At 40.3% G+C, this 23,966-nt stretch overlaps 2 protein-coding genes across 4 annotated transcripts; one reads left to right on the top strand and one right to left on the bottom strand.

The window, feature by feature from the left end:
• Positions 1-608: 608 nt before the first annotated feature.
• On the top strand, positions 609-1,071 carry LOC119915686 (nucleotide triphosphate diphosphatase NUDT15-like; the record flags this gene model as incomplete). Its single annotated transcript, XM_038735356.1, has 2 exons — positions 609-834; positions 935-1,071. Coding segments are annotated over 2 exons (348 nt in total), but the record flags the coding sequence as incomplete, so codon positions are not given.
• A 4,461-nt stretch (positions 1,072-5,532) lies between these two features.
• On the bottom strand, positions 5,533-13,665 carry LOC119901784 (carboxypeptidase O-like). Of its 3 annotated transcripts, none has more exons than XM_038717448.1 (9): positions 13,481-13,665; positions 12,183-12,222; positions 11,975-12,076; positions 11,757-11,861; positions 11,498-11,614; positions 11,074-11,161; positions 10,401-10,603; positions 9,166-9,250; positions 5,533-5,883 (listed from the first exon to the last, which is right to left on the bottom strand). In XM_038717448.1, exons 1-9 carry the CDS (start codon positions 13,663-13,665, stop codon positions 5,618-5,620), a joined length of 1,191 nt encoding a protein of 396 aa, XP_038573376.1. In that variant the 3' UTR covers positions 5,533-5,617. The 3 variants fall into 3 exon arrangements, with proteins under 3 accessions (XP_038573376.1, XP_038573387.1, XP_038573397.1); XM_038717459.1 differs by having other exon boundaries at positions 12,183-12,318; positions 13,481-13,614; XM_038717469.1 differs by lacking the exon at positions 12,183-12,222 and having other exon boundaries at positions 13,481-13,616.
• Positions 13,666-23,966: the final 10,301 nt, after the last annotated feature.

Here is a 23,966-nt window from a genome sequence, read left to right as displayed (position 1 = left end):
ATCCCCAGTTATAAGAGGGTGTGCACACTTATGCAGTCAGGTTATTGTAAGGTTTTTATTTTTAATTTTTCCCCCTTGAAGATTTCAATTTGTTTTTCTATTGAATTGTTCACATTGTAGGTCACATTAAAGGTGGAAAAAGTTCTGACATGATTATCTTTGTCTCATTATTTTACATCATAAGAATCTGGCATTTTAACAGGGGTGTGTAGACTTTTTCTATCCACTGTAGTTACAAATATTATATTGCATTTCTGTCAATAGATCCTCCTAAATATTACACACTGAACCTTAAACCATTGTGTGCTTTTCTAGCATTAGGACAAAAATTGAAATAAAAACAGTTATAATTATGCCAAATCATTTACCAAATATTAATCATTTATTTTAAAATAAGTGTGCACAATTCACTAAATTTTAAATGCTGTTTTGTGTACAGAAAACCTGAGAAATCATTTTGAGATCTCTCACTAAAGACAGTCAGTTATCTCAAAGTAAAGGTCGAGCTTAGAGCGAGGAGTGGGGGCGAAGTAGTCTAAATATGTTTCTCAGTGTACATGACCAGCCCCGAAATGATAAAAGACCTGAATGCGATGAATTCCAGTTGATGTGACATTTATTTCTATGTCCCTGAAAGAGAGACGTGGGAGGAGTGCGCTCACAGAGAGGTGTTAGAGGAAGCAGGGGTGCATTTGGTGAACATCCGCTTTGCATCAGTGGTGAACTCCATCCGCCTGGAGGATCAGTACCACTACGTCACTATAATCATGCAAGGAGTACTGGACAGGAAGAAGTCAGGAGAGCCAGAGAACATGGAGCCGGAGAAGAACGAGGGTGAGTAAAGTTAAACTACAGTTTTTCTTAAATTGAAAAACATGATTCCCACCTGACTGAGTAGTTCATTATAGAGACTGTGTGCTTCTCTCCCTCTCAGGTTGGACATGGACACAGTGGGACCAGTTTCCTCCAGAGGATCAGCTCTTCTTGCTGCTAACCGGTCTGAGACAACAGGGCTTTCACCCATTCAGGACCACAGTAACAAACACTGAGCCATGAAACTGCTGTTACACTGGGAAACTTTTGTCCCCTACACTAAAAGATAAAACACACTTACCTCTTTATGTTTTCTGTTATGGTACATACTGTAACTTTTGCCAATAGTATGAACTGTAAATATAGTAGAATAGTTATGCATTTTCTATTTTAGGAATTCATGACATACAGATTGTCAGCTGTAAATTCATTTAGAATTAAAGTAGAGAATTTAACACCTAAAATGAAGTTTAGATGTTTCTATTAGCTGTATAATTTAATTTATAGGCATCACAAATGTTCAAAACAAGAAACAGTGAACATATTTTTAATCTGTTTGGGCAAGTTGTTGCTCTTTTGCACCAGATCATGTCAGTTATATGTCACAATAATTAATGTTAATTAAATTGGATTCTTCGAATGCATCAGCTATTGGCTGCAATACATTATAAGATAAACATTTAAGTATTTAAAGAAACTTTTAGACACAACGGTTTGATAATAGTTTAAAGGATGCATTATTTATCAAGAGATAAATGTTGCATCACCTCCACCGGCTACATCTCCCGCGCTGGGCCGCCGGTCTGCCGCTGGGCCTCCGCTTCCCTACTTGGGATCCTGAAGGAGGCTGCCGTCTCCACCCTGCACCGTCGGGTAGCCCCTCTCTCAGGTCTGTTACTGCTACTCCAACACAACACTCGGCAGCTCACACACTCCATCCTCAGTCCGCACGCAGTGTTGAAGCAGATTCTGCTCAGTCCTGCTCTGGAACCCCACAACCAGCATCTCCTCGTCCTCTTTTCTCCCCAACCACACTAATAATTGGTGACTCCATAACCAGAAACATCTGTTTCTTTAACGCTACCACTCACTGCTTCCCCGGTGCCACCACAGCTTGCATTTTAAAAAAACTCCAGGACCTGATGCCGTCGCTCCCGTCCTCCATCACAAGAGTGATAGTCCATGTGGGAACAAATGACACAGCTCTTCAGCAGTCTGAGCTGACAAAATCAGATTTTAACCGTCTTTTAATTTTTTAAAGTAGTGTGGAAAGTCTGTTTTTATCTCTGGTCCCATTCCCACAGTTGGTCGAGGTGCTGGCCGCTTCAGTAGACTCCTTGGCCTCCACGACTGGCTCCAGTCCGCCTGCAGGGCTCATCGTGTGTGTTATGTGGATAATTTTAATATTTTCTGGCAAAGAATGTCTCTTTTTAAGACAGACGGACTTCACCCAAACAAACGGGGCTCAGAAATGTTAGCTGCTCACATATACAGCATGTGGTGCGGTCCACACATGATTTACGTGAATGACTAATCATTCATGCAACACACCTGGACGCACCACCGGTCACTGAACAGATCTCTGTCTCACTGCCACAAACAACTGTCTGCACCTGCTGGCATGTAAAACTGTCTGCTCCCAGCGCTGTTCAAAAGACTTCTATTCCTGATCATCACGCATAGACCAGTAAACCGAAATGTGCACATCCCACACAGAAATATTAGTAATCTCTTAAGGATTAGGACAACTGCAACAACTCCAGCACCGAGAACAAACACATTTAAAATGGCTCTCTTCAATGTGAGATCTCTGTCAAGTAAGACTTTTATCTTAAATGATTTTATCTTGTCTGCAAATCTAGATTTTATGTTTTTAACTGAATCATGGTTGCAAATGAAGCTAGCTGAACTGTGTCCGCCTCAATATGATTGTTTTAGTCAACCGAGGGTCAGTGGTCGTGGTGGCGGGCTAGTGAGCGTGTATAGGAAAAATTTAAAATGTCATCAAGTACGCTGTGATGAATTTAACTCCTTTGAAGTTCTCACTCTTAAACTTGGAGGGCTATCATATTTGTTATAATTTATCGCCCCCCAAAACCACCTGGAGGATTTTTATCAGAACTTCCTTAATTTTTATCTACTCTGGTTTTAAATTGTGACAGAATTGTTCTTTGTGGCAATTTTAATATTCATGTTGATGACTCCACCAATGTTAATGCAACTGACTTTTTAAATATGGCCACTTCTTTTAACTTCAAACAACATGTCAAAGGGCAAACCCATAACCCATACACTGGAATTGGTTTTTACCCTGGGTGTCAGCATTTCCTCTGTGGAATTGGTGGACATGACCATATCTGACCACAGATGTATTGTTTTTAGCTGCAATTCGCCTGTTACTCATGCCGCCTCACCAAGCTCCGTGTGTTGTCGCATCTTTAATGAACAAAGTGTTTCAAAGTTTTGCGCATTCTTTCAGAGCCAAAGCCAACACCTGTCTGATTCCAACACCAACAATCTGGTCGATCACTTCAATCATATCTGCTTGTTGTCACTAAATATTACTGCTCCTCTAAAGGTTAGGCCTACGTCTAAAACTAGTAAGCAACCCTGGATAAATGACAGCATTCGCAGCCTAAAAAGGGAATGCAGGAAAGCAGAGCATAGATGGAAAAAATCCAGTCTCCAAGTCCATTACCTCAGTCTGAAGGATTTATTAATTAACTACAATAACATGGTTAAGGATGCGAGAACACATTATTTTTCTGAACTCATTACTACAGATAAACACAGTCCCAGGTTTCTGTTTAAGACTGTGGATCAGCTGGTAAACCCAACCCCTCCTCGTGCCTCAGCTGCAAGTAATGATGACTGTGAATTGTTTTTATCTTATTTTATCAATAAGGTGGTGTCAATCAGAGCCTCTATTACCCCTGCGGCCTCTTACTCAGAGGTTCCTCACCAGCAACAAGAGAGTTTTAACCAGTTTTATCCCATCGACTTGTCTGAGCTTTTAAAAACAGTATCACAAATGAGTTTTTGACTGAAAGTAATGGATTCTGTTGGGCTCCATTTGATCTCTGTTTTCAACAGCTCCCTATCTACTGGTTGTGTCCCTGATTATTTTAAAACGGCTTGCGTGAACCCACTTTTAAAGATACCTGGTTTAGATCCCTCCCTCCCACATAATTTTAGACCAATTTCAAAACTGCCTTTTATTGCAAAGATTCTAGAAAGAATTGTGTCCAAACAGCTGCTCACTGTACTGGAAAATAACAAAATATTTGAAAAGTTTCAATCTGGTTTCAGGAAGTACCACAGCACTGAGACTGCCCTGCTTAAAGTCACCTATGACCTTTTAATGTCTGCTGATGAAGGTATGTGCTCAGTCCTGGTACTCCTGGACCTTAGCGCTGCTTTTGACACCATTGATCACAACATCATGTTAGACAGACTGAGGCACTGGGTGGGGATCTCTGGCACTGCCCTAGAATGGTTTTCATTTTTCATTTGCGTGTCTGTAAACAACTATGTCTCTTTGTTCTGTCCAGTTAAATATGGTGTGCCTCAGGGGTCGGTCTTAGGACCTATTTTGTTTTCCTTGTATCTGCTTCCTCTTGGACATATTATCCATAAACATGGCATTTCTTTTCATATTTATGCTGATGACACACAAATATACTTGCCCGTCAGATCCACAGACCCTGGAATGCTGAGTTCACTTAACAACTGCCTTTGTGAAGTTAAAAAATGGATGTCAAATGATTTCCTCCAACTGAACTCAGACAAAACACAAATCCTGGTCATTGGGTCCCAGCAGATGGCCTGCTGGGACCCAATCTGCTGGTTCCCTAGTAAATCACATTAAGCCTGTGGCAAAGAACCTTGGTGCAGCACACCACAAAGCTTGTTCAATCATGTTTTTATCAACTTAGATCGAATTTTTGCTATATTTCTATGTTAACTTTTAAGGACACCGAGACCATTTTACACGCCTTCATCTCATCATGCCTGGATTATTGCAACAGCCTTTTCACCTGTTTAAAAATCTATTGATCGACTACAGACTGTCCAGAACTCAGCTGCCAGGCTTTTAACCAGAACAAAGAAATATGACCACATTACTCCTATTTTAGCTTCATTACACTGGCTCCCAGTATGTTTTAGAATTGACTTTAAAATTCTATTGATTACTTTTAAAGCTCTTCATGGCCTCTCGCCTTGTTATATTTCTGACCTTTTAGTCCCATATACACCAGCACGTACCTTGAGATCCTCGGGCAGAGGTCTGCTGTCTGTTCCAGAGTCTCGACTGAAACTAAAGGGGACAGAGCGTTTGCTGTCAGGGCCCCGAGGCTCTGGAACAGCCTGCCCGAGGAAATCAGGTCGGCTGAGTCAGTGAACTCTTTTAAGTCTCTTCTTAAAACATACTTTTATAGGAGAGCATTTCCCGATCTGATTTGACTTTATTTTATCCCTTTTATTGTATTTTACTAATTTTATATTTATCTTAAACATGTATTTTAGTCTTTTCAATGTTTTCATGTTTTTATCTTGTAATGTTTTTGTATTATTGTCTCTTGGGTATTATTGTCTTTACACTTGTTAAAGCACTTTGTAACTTGTTTTTGAAAAGTGCTCTACAAATAAAAATTATTATTATTATACATTTTAATACTATTTGTAATAATTTATCAACAAAAAAATGTTTTCCTCAAATGAGAATCAAGCAGATTCTTTAGGATGACTGGACCTCAAAAAAGTACAGCTTTAGTCAGTTTCCCCTCATGCAGTTTTTTCTAATTCACATCAGAGTGGTGTTGGTGAAACCCACTCCTAACAGCATGGTCCACAGGGCTGCAGCAGTGGGTGCCACAGCACCATTAAAGGTCTTGTCGTGGGCGTAGGTGATGATGTGCAGGGCTCCGCTGTAGGCCTCCTCACAGGTCGGCTGGATCTGATCCTCGGGTAGCTGGAAGCCGAATGTCCCATTGTCTCTTAGCTCAAAGGTGTAGGTGAAGGGGATCCCCTGCAGCCGAGCCCAGTCTGTGGATGAACCAGATTTGGGGTCTGTAGAAAAAGGGTACACATTTTACTGGCCGGTGTCATGTAACCTTCTCAATAAGCTTTAGTAGCTTCAAAGGTAATATTTACAGTTAATTAATTAGTGACTTAGTGAAAGCTTTTATCCAAAGCGATAGTGTTGTAGTCAAAACCGCCCAAACCAAGAACAAGACCAGAGTTTATTGAGACCAAGACAAGACTAAGACTTTTAGGGGCTGAAAGCAGTCGAGACCAAGACCGAGAGAGGGCAAGACTTGTCAAGACCAGTTCCCTGATTGCATGGTACGCAATAAAATGTGGAACAAGATCATAGGTACTTCACAAATTCGTCTGAAAGATCCACATTTCCCATTAAAACACCCACATACAAACACTAAGAGCTGAAATCAACATAAGCATCGCAGGGAGGGGTGTCATTAATTAGAGTTATTGGTTGCATTGAAGCAGTATGTTTTACTTCCAATAAAAGTTAGGATGTTAACAAATCAGACAATGCAAAAGCAATTTATTGATATTCCCACCATTATGGTCTTGACTGGTCTTGAAATAAAATCCAGAGTCCTCAATGTCCGAGACAGAGACAAGACCGAGTGGAAATGCAGTCGAGTCCGAGACGAGACCAAGACCATCAAAAAGTGGTCTTAAGACCAAGACCGGTCTCGAGTAATACAACACTACAATTCCTATATGTCAGAGGCATGTGACCAGTTGCACTCACACATCCAATTCATCTTGAGTTAAACTACAGCTTAACTACAGAAAAAAGATGATGAGTGTGAGTAGAGCAAAAACGCACAAAAAACCAAGTAGGAGTTCAGTTGTTGCTTCAGGTACGGGTGAGTCCAGTTTGAGGACTTTAAATTAAAACATTTTCACAAACTCAGCTTATTTTATATTTCTATATTTCATATTTTAATTGTATTTTTATGAATAAATATATTTTATTTTTATTGTAGCAATTTGATGTGGACAGCAAAGTGTACAGAGAAACTTGAACATCTGATAATAAACACTTTGAATCCTTGAATGTTCATGTGCTTGAAGGCTTATAATGAGGAAACAATTTACAATTCTGGAAAGTTATCACCTTCATTGCAACAATTGTAAAGTAAAAAGCAATAATACAGCATTCATGTTACAAAGTAGTCTACCAGGAATGTGTGCTCCGACCTATTTGATTGGCCACCTGGTTCAACTTTTTTGGCAGAGCCCTCTGCCTTGGCAAATCTGCTGCATTACTGGATTGGTCTCATTCAAATAAATGTATCTTTTTAAGTTTTTTTTTTTTTTTTTTTTTACACATGTCTAAAGCCGGTCTTAGTGTTTATAGCCATGCTAGATTGAGGCTCTGTTTAACCTAAATGCTTACAATGATACACACATGTTTAGCAGGTATAATGTTTACCCTATTAGTTTAGCATGCTACCATTTGCTTATACAGTGGGTACGGAAGTATTCAGACCCCTTTAAATTTTTCACTCTTTGTTTCATTGCAGCCATTTTCCAAAAATCAAAAAAGTTCATTTTATTTCTCAGTAATGTACACTCAGCACCCCATCTTGACAGAAAAAAACAGAAATGTAGAAATTTTTGCAAATTTATTAAAAAAGAAAAACTGAAATATCACATGGTCATAAGTATTCAGACCTTTGCTCAGTATTTAGTAGAAGCAACCTTTTGATCTAATACAGCCATGAGTCGTTTTGGGAAAGATGCAACAAGTTTTTCACATCTAGATTTGGGGATCCTCTGCCATTCCTCCTTGCAGATCCTCTCCAGTTCTGTCAGGTTGGATGGTAAACGTTGGTGGACAGCCATTTTCAGGTCTCTCCAGAGATGCTCAATTGGGTTTAAGTCAGGGCTCTGGCTGGGCCATTCAAGAACAGCCACGGAGTTGTTGTGAAGCCACTCCTTCGTTATTTTAGCGGTGTGCTTAGGGTCATTGTCTTGTTGGAAGGTAAACCTTCGGCCCAGAGCACTCTGGAAAAGGTTTTCGTCCAGGATATCCCTGTACTTGGCCGCATTCATCTTTCCCTCGATTGCAACCAGTCGTCCTGTCCCTGCAGCTGAAAAACACCCCACAGCATGATGCTGCCACCACCATGCTTCACTGTTGAGACTGTATTGGACAGGTGATGAGCAGTGCCTGGTTTCTCCACACATACCGCTTAGAATTAAGGCCAAAAAGTTCTATCTTGGTCTCATCAGACCAGAGGATCTTATTTATCACCATCTTGGAGTCCTTCAGGGTTTTTTAGCAAACTCCATGCGGGCTTTCATGTGTCTTGCACTGAGGAGAGGCTTCCGTCGGGCCACTCTGCCATAAAGCCCCGACTGTGGATTGCTGCAGTGATGGTTGACTTACTACAACTTTCTCCCATCTCCCGACTGCATCTCTGGAGCTCAGCCACAGTGACCTTTGGGTTCTTCTTTACCTCTCTCACCAAGGCTCTTCTCCCCCGATAGCTCGGTTTGGCCGGACGGCCAGCTCTAGGAAGGGTTCTGGTCGTCCCAAACGTCTTCCATTTGAGGATTATGGAGGCCACTGTGCTCTTAGGAACCTTAAGTGCAGCAGAAATTTTTTTGTAACCTTGGCCAGATCTGTGCCTTGCCACAATTCTGTCTCTGAGCTCTTCAGGCAGTTCCTTTGACCTCATGATTCTCATTTGCTCTGACATGCACTGTGAGCTGTAAGGTCTTATATAGACAGGTGTGTGGCTTTCCTAATCAAGTCCAATCAGTATAATCAAACACAGCTGGACTCAAATGAAGGTATAGAACCATCTCAAGGATGATCAGAAGAAATAGACAGCACCTGAGTTAAATATGAGTGTCACGGCAAAGGGTCTGAATACTTATGACCATGTGACATTTCAGTTTTTCTTTTTTAATAAATTTGCAAAAATTTCTACATTTCTGTTTTTTTCTGTCAAGATGGGGTGCTGAGTGTACATTACTGAGAAATAAAATGAACTTTTTTGATTTTTGGAAAATGGCTGCAATGAAACAAAGAGTGAAAAATTTAAAGGGGTCTGAATACTTTCCGTACCCACTGTATTAGCACTAAACACAATGTACTGTTAAGGCTGATGGGAATGTCATTTATTCTGGTATTTCATCATAAAACAAAATAGTTTACATGAGAGAAATAACTAGAACTTGAAGGTCAGTGAACACTTGTGGGGTCAGCTAATCACTCCAAGCTTGACCTGTCTTACCTTTCCCTGTTACATCAATTAAGCCCCCTAAGAAATATCTTGTATGAATAGCGGTATTGTGCAGACTTACACAATACTTTCGCTGAGGTTCCTACAGTGTAATTCTTCCCGTGGATCCCCCTAATGGCGTCTGCTGCAGCCAAACCCACCTCCATCTGAGGATCCAGACATTAGCATTTGTCATACAATCACTGAAATGAGCAGAGATCCAGAGAGCACAAAACCTTATTTTTTCTATTAGTAAAGCCTAATGGGCATAAAACACAATGGAATGAAAGCAATATTGTGTTCAGCAAATTACAGTTTTGACAACAGAACAAGCAAATGTATCTTTCGTACTTCATTTGAAGCTGCGGATCACCAGTTTTTAGCATCCACATCAGTTCTGTGTGCATACATATTGTAGGTATTTGAATTTTCAGTATTATTTTGTAAACTTTTTGATCTCTTTACTTTTTTTATATTTATATTTCAATATTTATGTTTGTGTGTACTGTTAAGCACCAATACATGCTGAGGCAAATTCCTTGTATGTGAAAATGTACCTAATAAACTCGCTTGTTATTCTGATTTTGATAGTTAGTGTTGTGTATCCAGTCAGAAAACACACTATCTGTCATATGTTGATGATGGGGGGGTAGTGTCAGCTGACAGCAGCCATCCTAAAGCCAGTCACTTTAGCGGACAGCTCAGCTGAATCGTCTTTTAGCATTCACTGGCAAATTACATACATGGCGCCTTATTTAAGCTGCTACAGCCTGCCTGCCATTGCTGCTTCCCCTGCAAGCTGTATTAATGCTCAGTTCTGTACCCTTTAATGCTGCTCTCTGCCTTGGCTTTCCATTTATGCACATGGATGTGGTGTTTTATTATATATATATTAATTATAATATTAATTATTAATATTATATTTACACCAATATCGGTGTATTTGCAATTATCAAGTATCAGCTGACATATTGTCCTGGCTAATTTAGTCGTCTTGCTCTAATCCAGATATAACAGATTTTGGACCAATTCAACCATAGTATTCTTCTTCCTGCTCTGCTAAAATAGTTAAAATATAACTCTATATAAAAGAGAATCAAACACAGATATGGTTTTTAATTCCTGGGTCACATTTACTGTGGGTTGTTTTGAGCTGCATAACCTCAGTTTCTATGACAATATGCAAAGTATTGTCTTTATCAAAGTAGGAACATGCAGTGAAAATCATAATCAGTCTTTAAAGACACACTGACACTGTTTGTCCTGAATAGCTATGCAATATTATGTAGAATATTATGTGTTTGTAGATGTAAGTACCAGCTCTTCGTAGTTGTCAGCGGTGAAGTTTGGGTGTCCAAAGGGAATCAAGAGCATCTGGCTGTAGGAGTGGATAGTGAGGAAACACAGGAAGTCCTCCTTCCGGCTTCCTACAAAATAAGTTACGGCCTGGGCCTCGGGCTCAGACAAAGGTTCTCTCCCGCCGTAGAAGTTTGAGCAGCAGTTAGATGATACCCCTATTGCTGTGAAAGCAGCCAAAAATGTAGAAGTGACTCCACTTCTTCCCATCGCACAGGCTGAGCAAGTTCACCGTTTCACATGTAAAAGCTTCAGCTTCACAAGTTCCACGAGGCAACGTCAATATAAATGTACACAAAACATTTATGTTTAAAGCTGCATTAACTGATTTCTGGCCATTTGGGGGCAGCAGAAACACGCTGATGGTGACATCATTTAAATTATATAGCCAACTTGCTAAATGCTCCGTAATTGTATAGCGTCTATCTAGTCTTTTCGACCACTCCAAAGCACTTTTACACTACATCTGCATTCACCATTCACGCACATTCATTCACTGAGCCTAAGTGCTTTTAAAACAAATTGTGTTGTGCTTCAAGCTTCAAGAACACCTTGGTGTGATATTCACTAATCCATGGTTATCAGAGCAACAAGCTGTATAAATATGTAGAGGGAGAAGCACAACAAGACTCACTGCCCCAGTTGGCGTCAAAGTTGCGGTTGAGATCAGTGCCGTAACAGTCTGAAGGTCCTGGTGACCTGTTCTTCCTCCACAGTCGAGTCTAAACAGGCCAAAATGGTCAGTCAGTGAAATCAGCCGTTTCTGAGAATTAAACAGCACTTAACGTTTTTGTACATAACTAAATGCTGCCTTGGATTGCTGTTTGATGTTATTTCTCCATTCATCTTATTTAGAAAATGAAATGATTTTGTACTTGGGCCATGTTGATCATCAGAAAGCAATTGATTCGCTGATTGAACTGTGACTCATTTAAACTTCACTGCCATCGCTTTAATGGACCATTATTCTCTCATATCCCGCTCCCCAGTAGTTTGAGAGCTTGATGCACAACTCAGGAAGTAATTTTGGTAAATATCCATCAAATACAAGTACTGACTGTGTTGTCCTTCCAGGTGTAGATGTAGCCGTCCATGTTGAGCACAGGGGTGACGTAGAAGTCCATGTTCTTCATCATCTCTTCCATTTTTGGGTCTGTTTTGTATGTTTGCAGGATCTAAGTTGAGGGAGAAACAAAAAAATCAGGGTCAGACAGATATTGTGGAAGACATGAACTTATTGTCCCCTTTAAATATGAAGTTTAACCCTCATCACAGAAAAAATAATAACTAATAATTAATAGATCAGATGTCTTTCACCTGTCTGACAAAGTACTGACAGAAGGCCGGGGCGATCCATTCCCTGGCGTGGATCCCACAGTCCATCCAGATAGCTTTCTTTTTCTTTCCAGTATTCAGGCCAATCTGGAAGACAAATTCATTGAGCTTCTTATTTGGCTGCTGGATCATATAAACACAAACAATATTCTCCAGTATGCTTCTGGTATCTGATCAGAAATCTTAGAAATTTGTTTTACCTTGAGCAAGCTAATAGTCCTCTTCTCATAGGTCTTTCCATAGTCCACTATGGTCACAAGATCAGGGTGATCCTTCGCAGTCTGATTCATCCAGTTGGTGATCTGTAGGGTGGAGCAACATCACACATCAGTGTCTGTGTGTGTGTGTGTGTGTGTGTGTGTGTGTGTCAAAGTAACATGTGCGAGAGCAGTGATCGGGCCTTCTCACCTCCGGCATTGGATGGTATTTGTAGTAGTCATACTCCACTCTGTTGCACACACCAAAATACATGAGACACATGAGAACCAGTGGTTTTCTGAACTGTGTCCTACCTCAGTAATATTGTGTTGTATGTCTCCTCATCCTTAATAAAATTAAAGAAATTCATTTAAATTCAATTTACTTCAACGGGGAAATTCCCAATGTTACAGAAACAGCAGCAAGGCAGTGTAAAAAGTACAAAAGACACTCTAAAGATAAACAAACAACGAATAAATCTAAGAATATATTAATATAAGAGAATGACTAGTAAATAGCTGTATCTACAGTATTGCACAGATTATCAGTCTGTGTGTGTGTTTTGTCCATGTAGTCTACTGGGAGCAGGACTGATTGTAAAGTCTGACAGAACCAGGAATGAAAAGACATGCGGTATCTCTCTTTGAAGCAGCATGTCACTAAAGGAGCGGCTCAGTCTCCTCAGGACAACCTGCATGGGCTGGGAAGGGTTCTCCATCATGGAGGATCTTAGCAACTATCCTTATATCTCCCACCCCCTCCATGCTGTCATGGGGGCATATCCAAGAACAGAGCTGGATTCCCTAATCAGCCTGTCAAGTCTCCTCCTATCTGCCACTGCAATGCCACTGCCCAAGCAGACCACTCCGTAGAAGGTGGCTGATGCCACCACAGAGCCAACAAAATTCCTCCGTAATGCCCCCTGAAAGACTTCATACAGCTCCCTATGGAGCCACAAATGGTTTTACGCGTTTATTCAAGTATGCAGTAGAAGGAGCTCCACCTTGACCAGCTTCATCGTCAAAATGCTGCTTCCATCCACTTGCCGAGATTTAGATGAGAAGATTGATACTACAGATACCACTAGGAGATGGCTGGCTTAGCTTAGCCTGACTGGGAGCAGGGGGAAATAGCTAGCGTGGCTCTGTCCAAAGGTAAAAAAATATTGCTTGTGGGGCTACTTCACAGCCACTAGAAATAAGGAGCTCACTGCTCCCTGGCCCACAAATGTGGAACTTTTCCAGTGATGATTCGGTTGGATGCATCAATAATAACAAAAATATATAATATATAAACACTCTCATATGGGCTGTTTTGCAATTTCTTTGGGAATATTTTCATATTTTAGTCAGTAAAGTGAATGCTCTTTCTGAGAACTATTGTAAGGATTTGGATTCAAAGGTAACAGATTGCTTCCACAGTAATGTCCCTAGCCATGTTGTGTTTACCTTCTGAGAAACGGTATTTGACACAAGCCGTCAGTGTGTGATTTTATGAATAAAACTCACCTCTCTACTGTGGCTGCTCGCATTGCTGAAAGCAGCACCACAAGGTTCAGTCCCACAGAGTTGAGCATTGTCACTTTGTGAAAGGCAACTCCTTGTTTGCAACGAACACTGACTTCAGGATGGTAGAAGCTTTTAGAAGACCTTTGCCTCAGCCACAGACTGCCAGCAGCCCCAAACACCGTCATTGTTCAGGTTAATGTTTAATCTGAGCTGAGAGCCTTGATTACTTTATATCTTTCAGATGGTCTGTGACACGTTTTTATATGTGTATATTTGCCTATACTCTAGGTCATGTGTTTCTTTTTTAATAAGGGTCAGATGGTTTGACTTGAAACTTCTCAGTAAGTTTCTTTCTTGACTGTTATCTACCTTTCCAGTACGACATTTTGTGTTTCTCAACTAACTTTTCATTGCATCCATTCCTGCTCATTTTTTTCTCCCGGGTTTAGATTCAACAGGACTCTTATTTGCAGTGAACTGCTGTGATGTCAATGCTGATCATGGCCAAGAAATGACGCAGTGCAAATGATATTTATTTAAGGACTGCCTGGTAGTATATAGCCTCAGAAACAGAAAGACTTAATAAACTCACATGAGACATAGTACTGTGTAATTTATAATCATTCTGTCTTAAGTTAATGAGACCTGGGATATCATTGCTGTACAGACAAACCCTTGTATGATAGTTGTTCAGCTACAAAGGAGAATATGTATTTACAATAAGAATATACAGTCTCCTCCAAAAGTATTAGAACGGTAAGGCAAATTTCTTTGTTTTGTTGTTCACTGAAGACATGTGGGTCAAAAGATGAGTATGAGACAAAAGTTCAGAATTTCAGCTTTTATTTCTTGGCATTCACATCTAGATGTGTTAAACAACTCAGGACATACCACCCTACTACCAAAACTACTGGAACATGTGACTGACATGTCTCTTGTTGCCCAGGTGTTGCCTTTTAGGTTGATTGTCCAAACATTAAATAGCTCTGCATGACTAGTCTAAGTTTTCATCCTTGGTTCAAACCTATAAAGACTGCATTTCCTGTTAAAGAGGATAAACCTACATGAAGACCAGAGAGCTGTCTATGGGAGAAAAGCAAGCCATTGCCAAGCTGAGAAAAGAAGGAAAATTGAATTGGACAATTGGACAAACATTGGGCATAGCAAGCACAACAATTCGGAATATCCTGAAAAAGAAAGAAACTACTGGTGTACTGAGCAACAGACGTCGACCAAGGAAAACAACAGTAGCTGATGAAAGAAATATCGTGAGAGCTGTGAAGAAAACCCCCAAAACATCAGTAAGTGACATCACCAGCGACCTCCACAGTGCAGGGTGAAGGTATCACAATCCACTGTTGGAAGAAGACTCAGAGAGCAGAAAGAGGCCACACCACAAGATGCAAACCACTCATCAGCAGGAAGAATCGGAAGGCCAGATTGAAATTTGCAAAGAAGTACAGAGATGAGCCCATACCCCGGATCTCAGAAGGGTTTTTTAAAAACAAACAACAAAAGGGCGAAAATTGAACTTGAGGGTGCGGGAGCGAGCGAGCGAGCGAGAGAGAGAGAGAGAGAGAGAGAGAGAGAGAGAGAGAGAGAGAGAGAGAGAGAGATTTTTATTATTTATTTTTATTTCATTTATTATTTATTAGCGGGAGAATAAGATGATCCAGCTGTAGCTCTGTTTCTGTCCTCTCAGCTCCACCTGAAGCGGCTGTGAGCTGCACTTTATCAGAGGCGCTGAAATTAACTTGTGTGGATTTGTGGTGAGGTTAATCACCTGATAGGCATAGGAGGCATTATAAACATTTCATTTCAAAATCTATGTTTTGTCCCCCCCTCTTTCCTAATGTAAAGTTTTATTTCGCATTGCCTTCCTGGCTCAGGCGATTTCGGAGCTGGCTCATATAGGGGGCGTTTATTAAGTGACCTTTCAATTTGTTTTATAGCGATGTCCGACGTTGACATACTTTAAAGTGATCTTATCAATATGTTCATGGAGATTTAAAAATGAAAATAATTCAATTCAATTCAATTCAATTTTATTTATATAGCGCCAAATCACAACAACAGTTATCTCACAGCGCTTTTCATAAAAGAGCAGGTCTAGACCGTACTCTGTGATGATATTTACAGAAGCCCAACAGTTCCCACCAAGAGCAAGCACTAGGCGACAGAGGCAAGGAAAAACTTCCTTTTAAGAGGCAGAAACCTCGAGCAGAACCATGGCTCAGGGTGGGCGGCCATCTGCCTCGACCGGTTGGGGTGAGAGAGAGAGAGAGAGAGAAAGAGAGAGAGAAGAGAGTGAAAGAGAGAGAGAGAGAGAAAGAGAGAGAGAGAGAGAGAGAGGGATGTAAGGAGAGAGAGAGGGGAGGGAGGCAGCCTACACAATATACACACAGAGGTACAGACAGCGAAGGTAATGTTGCTATAACTAAATGAAAAATGGTACAGATATTTATAATAGTGTTAATGGTAACCATCGTAATGTTAATGATTATAATAACAATAAGACCAGCGACAACAGTCGCTGCAGTAGAGGGTGTCGAGCAGGAACACGGGGGCAGCAGGCGACCCGCAGCCACAGATCCAGACTCCACAGCTCCAGAGCCAGAAAACCTGCAGGAAGTGATAGGAGGAGAGAGGAGAGGGACGAGAAAGCACAAGACTACCAGAAAGGGGAGAAGTTGTGTTAGTAACATGCAATAATGGGATAAGGTTGCATACAGAGGGAGAGAAAGTAGAGGAGAGAGGAGCTCAGTGCATCATGGGAAATCCCCCGGCAGTCTAGGCCTATAGCAGCATAACTAAGGGATGGTTCAGGACTACCTGAGCCAGCCCTAACTATAAGCTTTATCAAAGAGGAAAGTCTTAAGCCTACTCTTAAATGTGGAGATGGTGTCTGCCTCCTGAACCCAAACTGGAACCTGGTTCCACAGGAGAGGAGCTTGATAGCTGAACGCTCTGGCTCCTAGTCTACTTTTGGAGACTCTAGGAACCACAAGTAACCCTGCATTCTGGGAGCGCAGTGCTCTGGTGGGGTAGTAAGGTACTATGAGCTCTTTAAGATAAGATGGTGCCTGACCATTAAGAGCTTTGTAGGTAAGAAGAATGATTTTAAATTCTATTCTGGATTTTACTGGAAGCCAATGCAAAGAAGCTAAAACAGGGAAATGTGATCTCTTTTCCTGGTTCCTGTCAGAACACGTGCTGCAGCATTCTGGATCAGCTGAAGAGTCTTAATGGACTTTTTCGAGCAGCCTGATAATAAGGAATTGCAGTAATCCAGCCTAGAAGTAACAAATGCATGGACTAGTTTTTCTGCATCATTTTTAGACAGGATGTTCCTGATTTTCGCAATATTACGTAGGTGAAAAAAGGCGGTCCTTGAAATTTGCTTAATGTGGGACTTAAACGACATGTCCTGATCAAAGATAACTCCAAGATTCCTCACAGTGGTGCTGGAGGCCAAGGCGATGCCATCCAGGGAAACTATATCTTTAGATAATGCGTCACGGAGGTGCTTAGGCCCCAGAACAATAACTTCAGTTTTATCTGAGTTTAACATAAGAAAATTACAGCTCATCCAGGTTTTAACATCCTGAAGGCACATTTGAAGTTTAGCTAACTGATGAGTTTCATCTGGCTTGATCGATAGATATAACTGAGTATCATCTGCATAACAATGAAAGCTTATGGAATGTTTCCTGATAATATTGCCTAAAGGAAGCATATATAAAGTGAAGAGGATTGGTCCAAGGACAGATCCTTGAGGAACTCCATGAGTAACTTTGGCGTGCATGGAGGACTCATCGTTAACATGTACAAACTGAAATCGATCTGATAAATAGGACTTAAACCAGCTTAGAGCGGTTCCTTTAATGCCAATGAAATATTCCAGTCTCTGCAATAGGATCTGATGGTCAATGGTATCAAATGCAGCACTAAGATCTAATAAAACCAGTACAGAGACAAGTCCTTTGTCTGATGCAATAAGGAGGTCATTAGTAATTTTCACCAGTGCTGTCTCTGTGCTATGATGAGCTCTAAATCCTGACTGAAAATCCTCAAATAAACTATTGCTCTGTAGAAAGTCACACAGCTGTTTAGCAACTGCTTTCTCCAGAACCTTAGAGAGAAATGGAAGGTTAGATATAGGTCTATAGTTGATAAAACATCCGGATCAAGTTTGGGCTTTTTCAGAAGAGGTTTAATTACAGCTACTTTAAAGTACTGTGGTACATAGCCTGTTGATAAAGATAGATTGATCATATCTAGTATAGAGGTGCTGACTAAGGGTAAAACATCTTTAAGCAGCCTAGTCGGGATGGGGTCTAAGAGGCAGGTTGATGGTTTAGATGAAGAAATTATTGAAGTTAGTTGGTAAAGATTGAGGGAAGCAAAACAGTCTAAACATGTATCTGGTTCTACAGCTGTTTCTAAGGTTCCTGAGTTTAGAGATAAGTCGGTGCCAGTTGAGGGCAGGTCTTGGTGAATTTTGTCTCTAATAGCTAGAATTTTATCATTAAAGAAGCTCATGAAGTCGTAACTACTGAGAGCTATGGGAATACTTGGCTCAATAGAGCTGTGACTCTCTGTCAGCCTGGCTACAGTGCTGAAAAGAAACCTGGGGTTGTTCCTATTTTCCTCTATTAATGACGAGTAGTACGCTGCTCTGGCATTACGGAGGGCCTTCCTATAAGTTTTAAGACTATCTTGCCAAATTAAACGAGAATTTTCCACTTTGGTGGAACGCCAATTCCTCTCAAGTTTCCGTGATATTTGCTTTAATTTGCGAGTTTCAGTATTATACCATGGAGCTAACCGTCTTTGTTTTAGTATTTTCTTTTTTAGAGGGGCTACAGAGTCGAGTGTCATTCGCAGCGAGCCAGCAGCACTATCAACAAGATGATCGATTTGGGAGGGACTGAAATTAGCATAGGAGTCCTCCGTTACTTTGTGACTAGATAATGTATTTAGAGCTGATGGAATCGCATCCTTAAATTTAGCTATAGCACTATCAGACAGACATCTTGTATAGAAATTTTTGCCCAATGGCGAGTAGTTCAGCAATACAAACTCAAAAGTTATCAAACAGTGGTCGGATAAAGAGGGATTCTGTGGGAACACCACTAAATGTTCAATTTCAATACCATACACCAAAACAAGGTCAAGGGTGTGGTTAAAACAGTGAGTCGGTTCATGAACACTCTGAGAGAAGCCGATGGAATCTAACAAAGAGATAAACGCAGTACTGAAGCTGTCATTCTCATCTACATGAATATTAAAATCCCCTACAATAATAACTTTGTCCGTTTTAAGGACTAAAGTTGACAAAAACTCTGCAAATTCAGATAAGAATTCAGAATACGGGCCAGGTGCTCGGTACACTATAACAAAAAGAATTGGTTGCAGTGATTTCCAACTTGGGTGCGAAAGACTAAGAACAAGACTTTCAAATGAGTTATAGTTTAGTTTAGGTTTAGAGCTGATTAATAGGCTAGAGTCGAAGATAGCTGCAACTCCACCTCCTCGGCCTGTGCCTCGAGGAATGTGAGTATTAATATGACTGGGAGGGGTGGATTCATTTAGGCTAACATATTCTCCATCACCCAGCCAGGTTTCAGTAAGACCAAATAAATCAATATCATAATCTGATATTAGTTCATTTACTAGTACACCTTTAGAAGAGAGAGATCTGATGTTTAAGAGTCCACATTTAACTCTCCTATTGTTTGCACTATTGCTCTTGTGGTTTTAATTTTTATGAGGTTTTTATGCACAGCTCCTCTTCTGTTTACCTTTTTAAATAATTTCGATGGTCGGGGGGCAGACACCGTCACTATAGGGTTTTCACTAAGTAACTCCTGAAATGGAGGAGCAGAGAAGTGTGTTAGACTGCGACTCTGCGTAGGGTTTTGGGTGGGTAACTGCTGAAAAAGAAGGGCAGAGAAGTGTGTTAAACTGCGACTCTGCCTCCTGGTCTCAACTCTGGGTTGTAGATATAAAATTGTAGAAATAGCTAAATAAAATTGTAGAAATAGCTAAATTACATATAATCAACAAGCAAAGCAAATTGCATTGCATCTATTTTTCCAACAGTGTCCTGGCCAAGGCAGGCAGTAAGACAATTGCACATTTAAGATGGGAATAAATAATCAGTTACAAGGTCATAAAATATCAAAATGTTGTTAAATATTCATCACAATTCAGTATCAAGGACGATCAAAGAGTAATCAGTCATAACATCTGAAGGCAGAATTGCCAGCCTTCAAGTCATTTAAAAGCAACCAGTGGAACCAGCTCACAAAGATTCAGACACCTGCCTGCTACCTGAATTTTGTGCGTCCTTTTACATAAATGATTTCCACAATAAACCAATGCAGAAAAGGTGCAAATTGGTGCAGAAAAACACCAGAATGCAGGACATTAAGTGTTTAACACTCACAATTTTATGGGGGAGTACCCTCAGACCCCCCGGTTCATATTGCTGCAGTTTTGTTGTTATATTATTATAATTAGACACATTGCAACATCAAAATGAGACAGTTAATAGTGTTGTTGAGTTTTGTTGTGGCATATAAGTAGAGGATGTTTACTGTTGCTTTACTGCTTTACAGACTTAACTTTTTTTTGGGGGGGGGTCAATTATTGTCAAATATGAAGTTTTATGGGCTGGGCTAAGTCCCCAATGTTTCAAGATCCTAAAAACGCCCCTGGATGAGCCGCAAAAGTTCTGAAACACAATCTTATAGACTGATGAGACGAGATTAATCTGTGCCAAAGTGATGGAAAGGCCAAAGTGTGGAGAAAGAAAGGAACTGCTTATGATCCGAAGCATACAAGCTCATCTGTGAAGCATGGTGGAGGTAATGTCATGGCTTGGGCGTGAACGGCTGCTTCTGGAACAGGCTCATTAATATTTATTGATGATGTAACTGATGATGGTAGCAGCAGAATGAATTCAGAAGTGTACGGAAACATTTTGTCTGTCAATTTACGGAGAAATGCATTGAAACTAATCAGGAGGAAGTTTATCATGCAGCAGGACAATGACCCAAAGCACACCAAAAACAACAAAGGACTTCATCAGGGGAAGAAAATGAAAGGTTTTAGACTGCCCAAGTCTGTCACCTGACCTTAACCCAATAGAGCTGCATTTCACTGAAGGGAGAAACACCCCAAAACAAACAAGAACTGAAAGAAACTGCGGTAAAAGCCTGGAATAGCATCACATATGAAGAATGCTACAGTTTGGTGATGTCGATGTCAAATATTAAATGTTATTTACTTTTTGAGATTATTTGTTCCATTACTTTTGCTCACCTAAGATTGCTGTGGTCTAATACAAATGTTTTTTAACACATCTATCTGAAATTCTGAACTCTAGTCTCTTACTCATCTTTTGATCTTAAACCCAAATGTCTTCAGTGAACAACAGGAATTTGCCTTACCGTTCCAATACTTTTGGAGGGGACTGTAAGAGGGAGAAGATTAGATAAGGTACATTAAGTCAAATACATGAAACAAACAGTAACAAGGCTAGACTGAGAAAGAGCAGAGGTCCACATTGTAGGACCATAAATGCAGGTATTGCACATGTTATTCTGTTTAACAAAAGGGATGTGAGTTTCATGAGGTGACCAGCTCCTTGTCAATAAAATCACATCACAGAGCACCAAGCATAGCTGTAAATCTTCATAGTCTTGTTGCCTTGTGTGCATGCTCAAACTTTTAAATGTTTGCAGAGTTTGTTTTTATCTAAGACGTCTTTACTCATCACTTATCACTTTCTGCTTTACAGTATGCTACAGTAGTGCTGCAGTACTGCAAATAATTAGCATTCAACCACGACTTACACTGCTGTTTTCATTACTGCATTGCAGTAGTAACCTCTTTACTTAAAAAGCATTGACTTGTGCTGAGGTAGCTGTATTCTAAAATCTGAGTATTTGATTTGTGTTGCACTTTCTGAGAAGGACATCATTTTGTGTTTAAAAGGTAAAAAGAGTTTTGCACATTGAAACTCTGTTGAGAGTCAACAGTGTTTGTGACAAAGATATTCCCCTAAATAATAGATATAATGAATTAACTGGAAATGACTTTGTGCTGCCACTAAAGCGAGGTCTGCTTTTACAGTATGTAGGCAGACATGTTGGTTTGTAGAAATCTTTCATGTAACATCTGACCAGCAGATGTCAGTACAATGTTGAGTTTAGATCAGACCTGTAGCATGAGGAAGGCAGACGCCAGGTGCTTGTAAACACCTGTAACTGAATAAAGAAGCATACAATGAGAGTTTTATCCTAATATACAGTCTAGTCAGTCGAGGGAGTAACTCATCACCTGAAATTCAGAAGTGTATGTAAGTGTCATATTATCAACTAATAATTTATGTAACCTGCTTTTCTTGGCAGTTCCTCACCATATTTCAAGTTTTAGCCCGTTGAGATTAATTATTGTTGGAGTGCTGTCTTTTCTTTATTCAGAGTGCTCTCTGTCTCAGTCTGGCTGCTTTGTGGTTATAGCCAGACAGCAAAATGCTTGCATGTTAACTACACCTCAGCAACTCAAGTCTTTGTTCCAGCTCCTTTGCTGACATGTGCATCATGTCTATTCATGAGCTGCTTGTAAGATCTAGAGACAAGACCTGTCTCAGCTTCGGCCCTGTGTGCACAAACCCAAGATGTGTGTTTAGGTGTGTGTCCCAGACAGAGAATCAAAGCACACATCACAAACTGTTTCTTGGATGATGGATGATGATGGATGAAAGCACTAATGCTTCTGGATGAGAGCGGCAGGCCACTATGTTGCACTCAGTCGCAAGCTTACATCATTTCAAAAACTGTCTGTATGCACATGCATAATATTACCTTAACCCCACTGATAGCATCAATAGTTAAGGCAACATGCACTGCTGAGATAAGAAATTATTCTTGGGGATTAGAGCTTAGAGCTTAGTTATTTGTTGCTACTTTATGTGCTCAAACATTCTTCTCTTCTAGTTCAGGACTTATTTAGACACATCCAGCCAAACATTGCATCACCTGACAGTTTTCATCTAACATATGATCACTCCAACAGTTTATTTCAGCATTGGACTCTTTTGTTTTATGAGGTGCATTAACTTGGAGAGTGCATGTGGTGAGGAAAAGCTGTGTAAACATCTGGACAGACCGCAAAACGGAGGGTTACTGGTGCATGCATTCCTGAGGGGTCTAAGGGTTCTTATGAGTCGGTGGGTAATAAGAGGTGAAGTGTCTGCTGGTGGTACACCGACGTGTGAGTGACTGTGTTTACCATAAAATGTCTCTCACAGTGTCATTACTCTGGAAATGTGTAGCATGTTCGTATTTTTAAATGTCAAATTTCCAGTTGTGGAAGAGAGCTATTTACTTTGAGCGAAGAGTGAACATGGCACGAGAGTACCATTTTATGGTGTACATTTATTTAAACAAAAAGCACAAGTAAGATTCAGTAAGATACTAATTAATAATAGTTTTACAGACTTTTTGGAAAATACAAGTTAGTTAAGAAGATTGATACCATTCTCATGTTTGTCTCTTGTCTGACGCTAGAGCCAGCTATAGACGCTCTAGCCTATTTTAGCAAAAAGACAGGAGGCAGGGGAAAACAAATATATTGACTTTGTTCAAAGTAAAAAAATATTCCTACTAAGAGCCCTAAAGCTCTCTAATTGTGGATTAAATAAGCAATATTTGCCTGGGTTAGCATAAAGACTGGCAGCAGGGGATAACAGCTAGTCCGGCTAGATGAAACCAAAAAGTAATGGAAAGAAGATAATTTGTGCTAATCAGTGAGCTTTGGAGGTGCTGGAAGGTGTTGTTTTTTTTGCTTTGGACAGACCCAGGCTAGCTTTTCCTCCCTCCGGTCCATGTGCTTAACTACTCTTCACATAACAGGATTAGGACAGTATCCTCAGGCGACAGAGAAAGCCTAAAATATAAGTTGTCGAAAACCTCCAAATACACACACCTATGGTCATGGACTCACTAAAATTTCTCTAGGTTTCACTTTGTCGTTCACTAGTGAACTCCACATCTGTCTGACAACAGGAGGAGGTAATAATCATAATGAGATATGTGACTACAGTAGTCATTATAATCCATACATGAACAGGAGGGAATATTAAATAATTTTCTAGGGAAATTAAATTAAATCCTTACTTTCCAGGGGCGCCTCTGAAACCCTTTAAGGACCCTGGAAGTTTGAAAAACTAGCTTGAGAACAGTGAGGGTTTGGCAGCAAACACCAACCAACGTGGGAAGCAGATTTCATATCATCTGCTACAGGATTACAGAAACAGATTTAATTCAGCATGGGACCTGGACATGCAAATTATATCAATTCAAATAACTTTAAATTGCTAAGAAAGACAAGATGTTATGCATAGATTGAATCATGACACAGGATAAAAACACTAGTGAACTTATTGTTGTCCTGGCTGCTACAAATCAAGATA

Source organism: Micropterus salmoides, unplaced genomic scaffold (genome assembly GCF_014851395.1).
Source record: "Micropterus salmoides isolate LMB-PRFRI ecotype aquatic unplaced genomic scaffold, ASM1485139v1 Ms_hic_scaffold_1, whole genome shotgun sequence".
Lineage (NCBI taxonomy): Eukaryota > Metazoa > Chordata > Actinopteri > Centrarchiformes > Centrarchidae > Micropterus > Micropterus salmoides.
The sequence above is the reverse complement of the archived record's forward strand: the minus strand, read 5'-3'. Positions and strand labels throughout refer to the sequence as shown.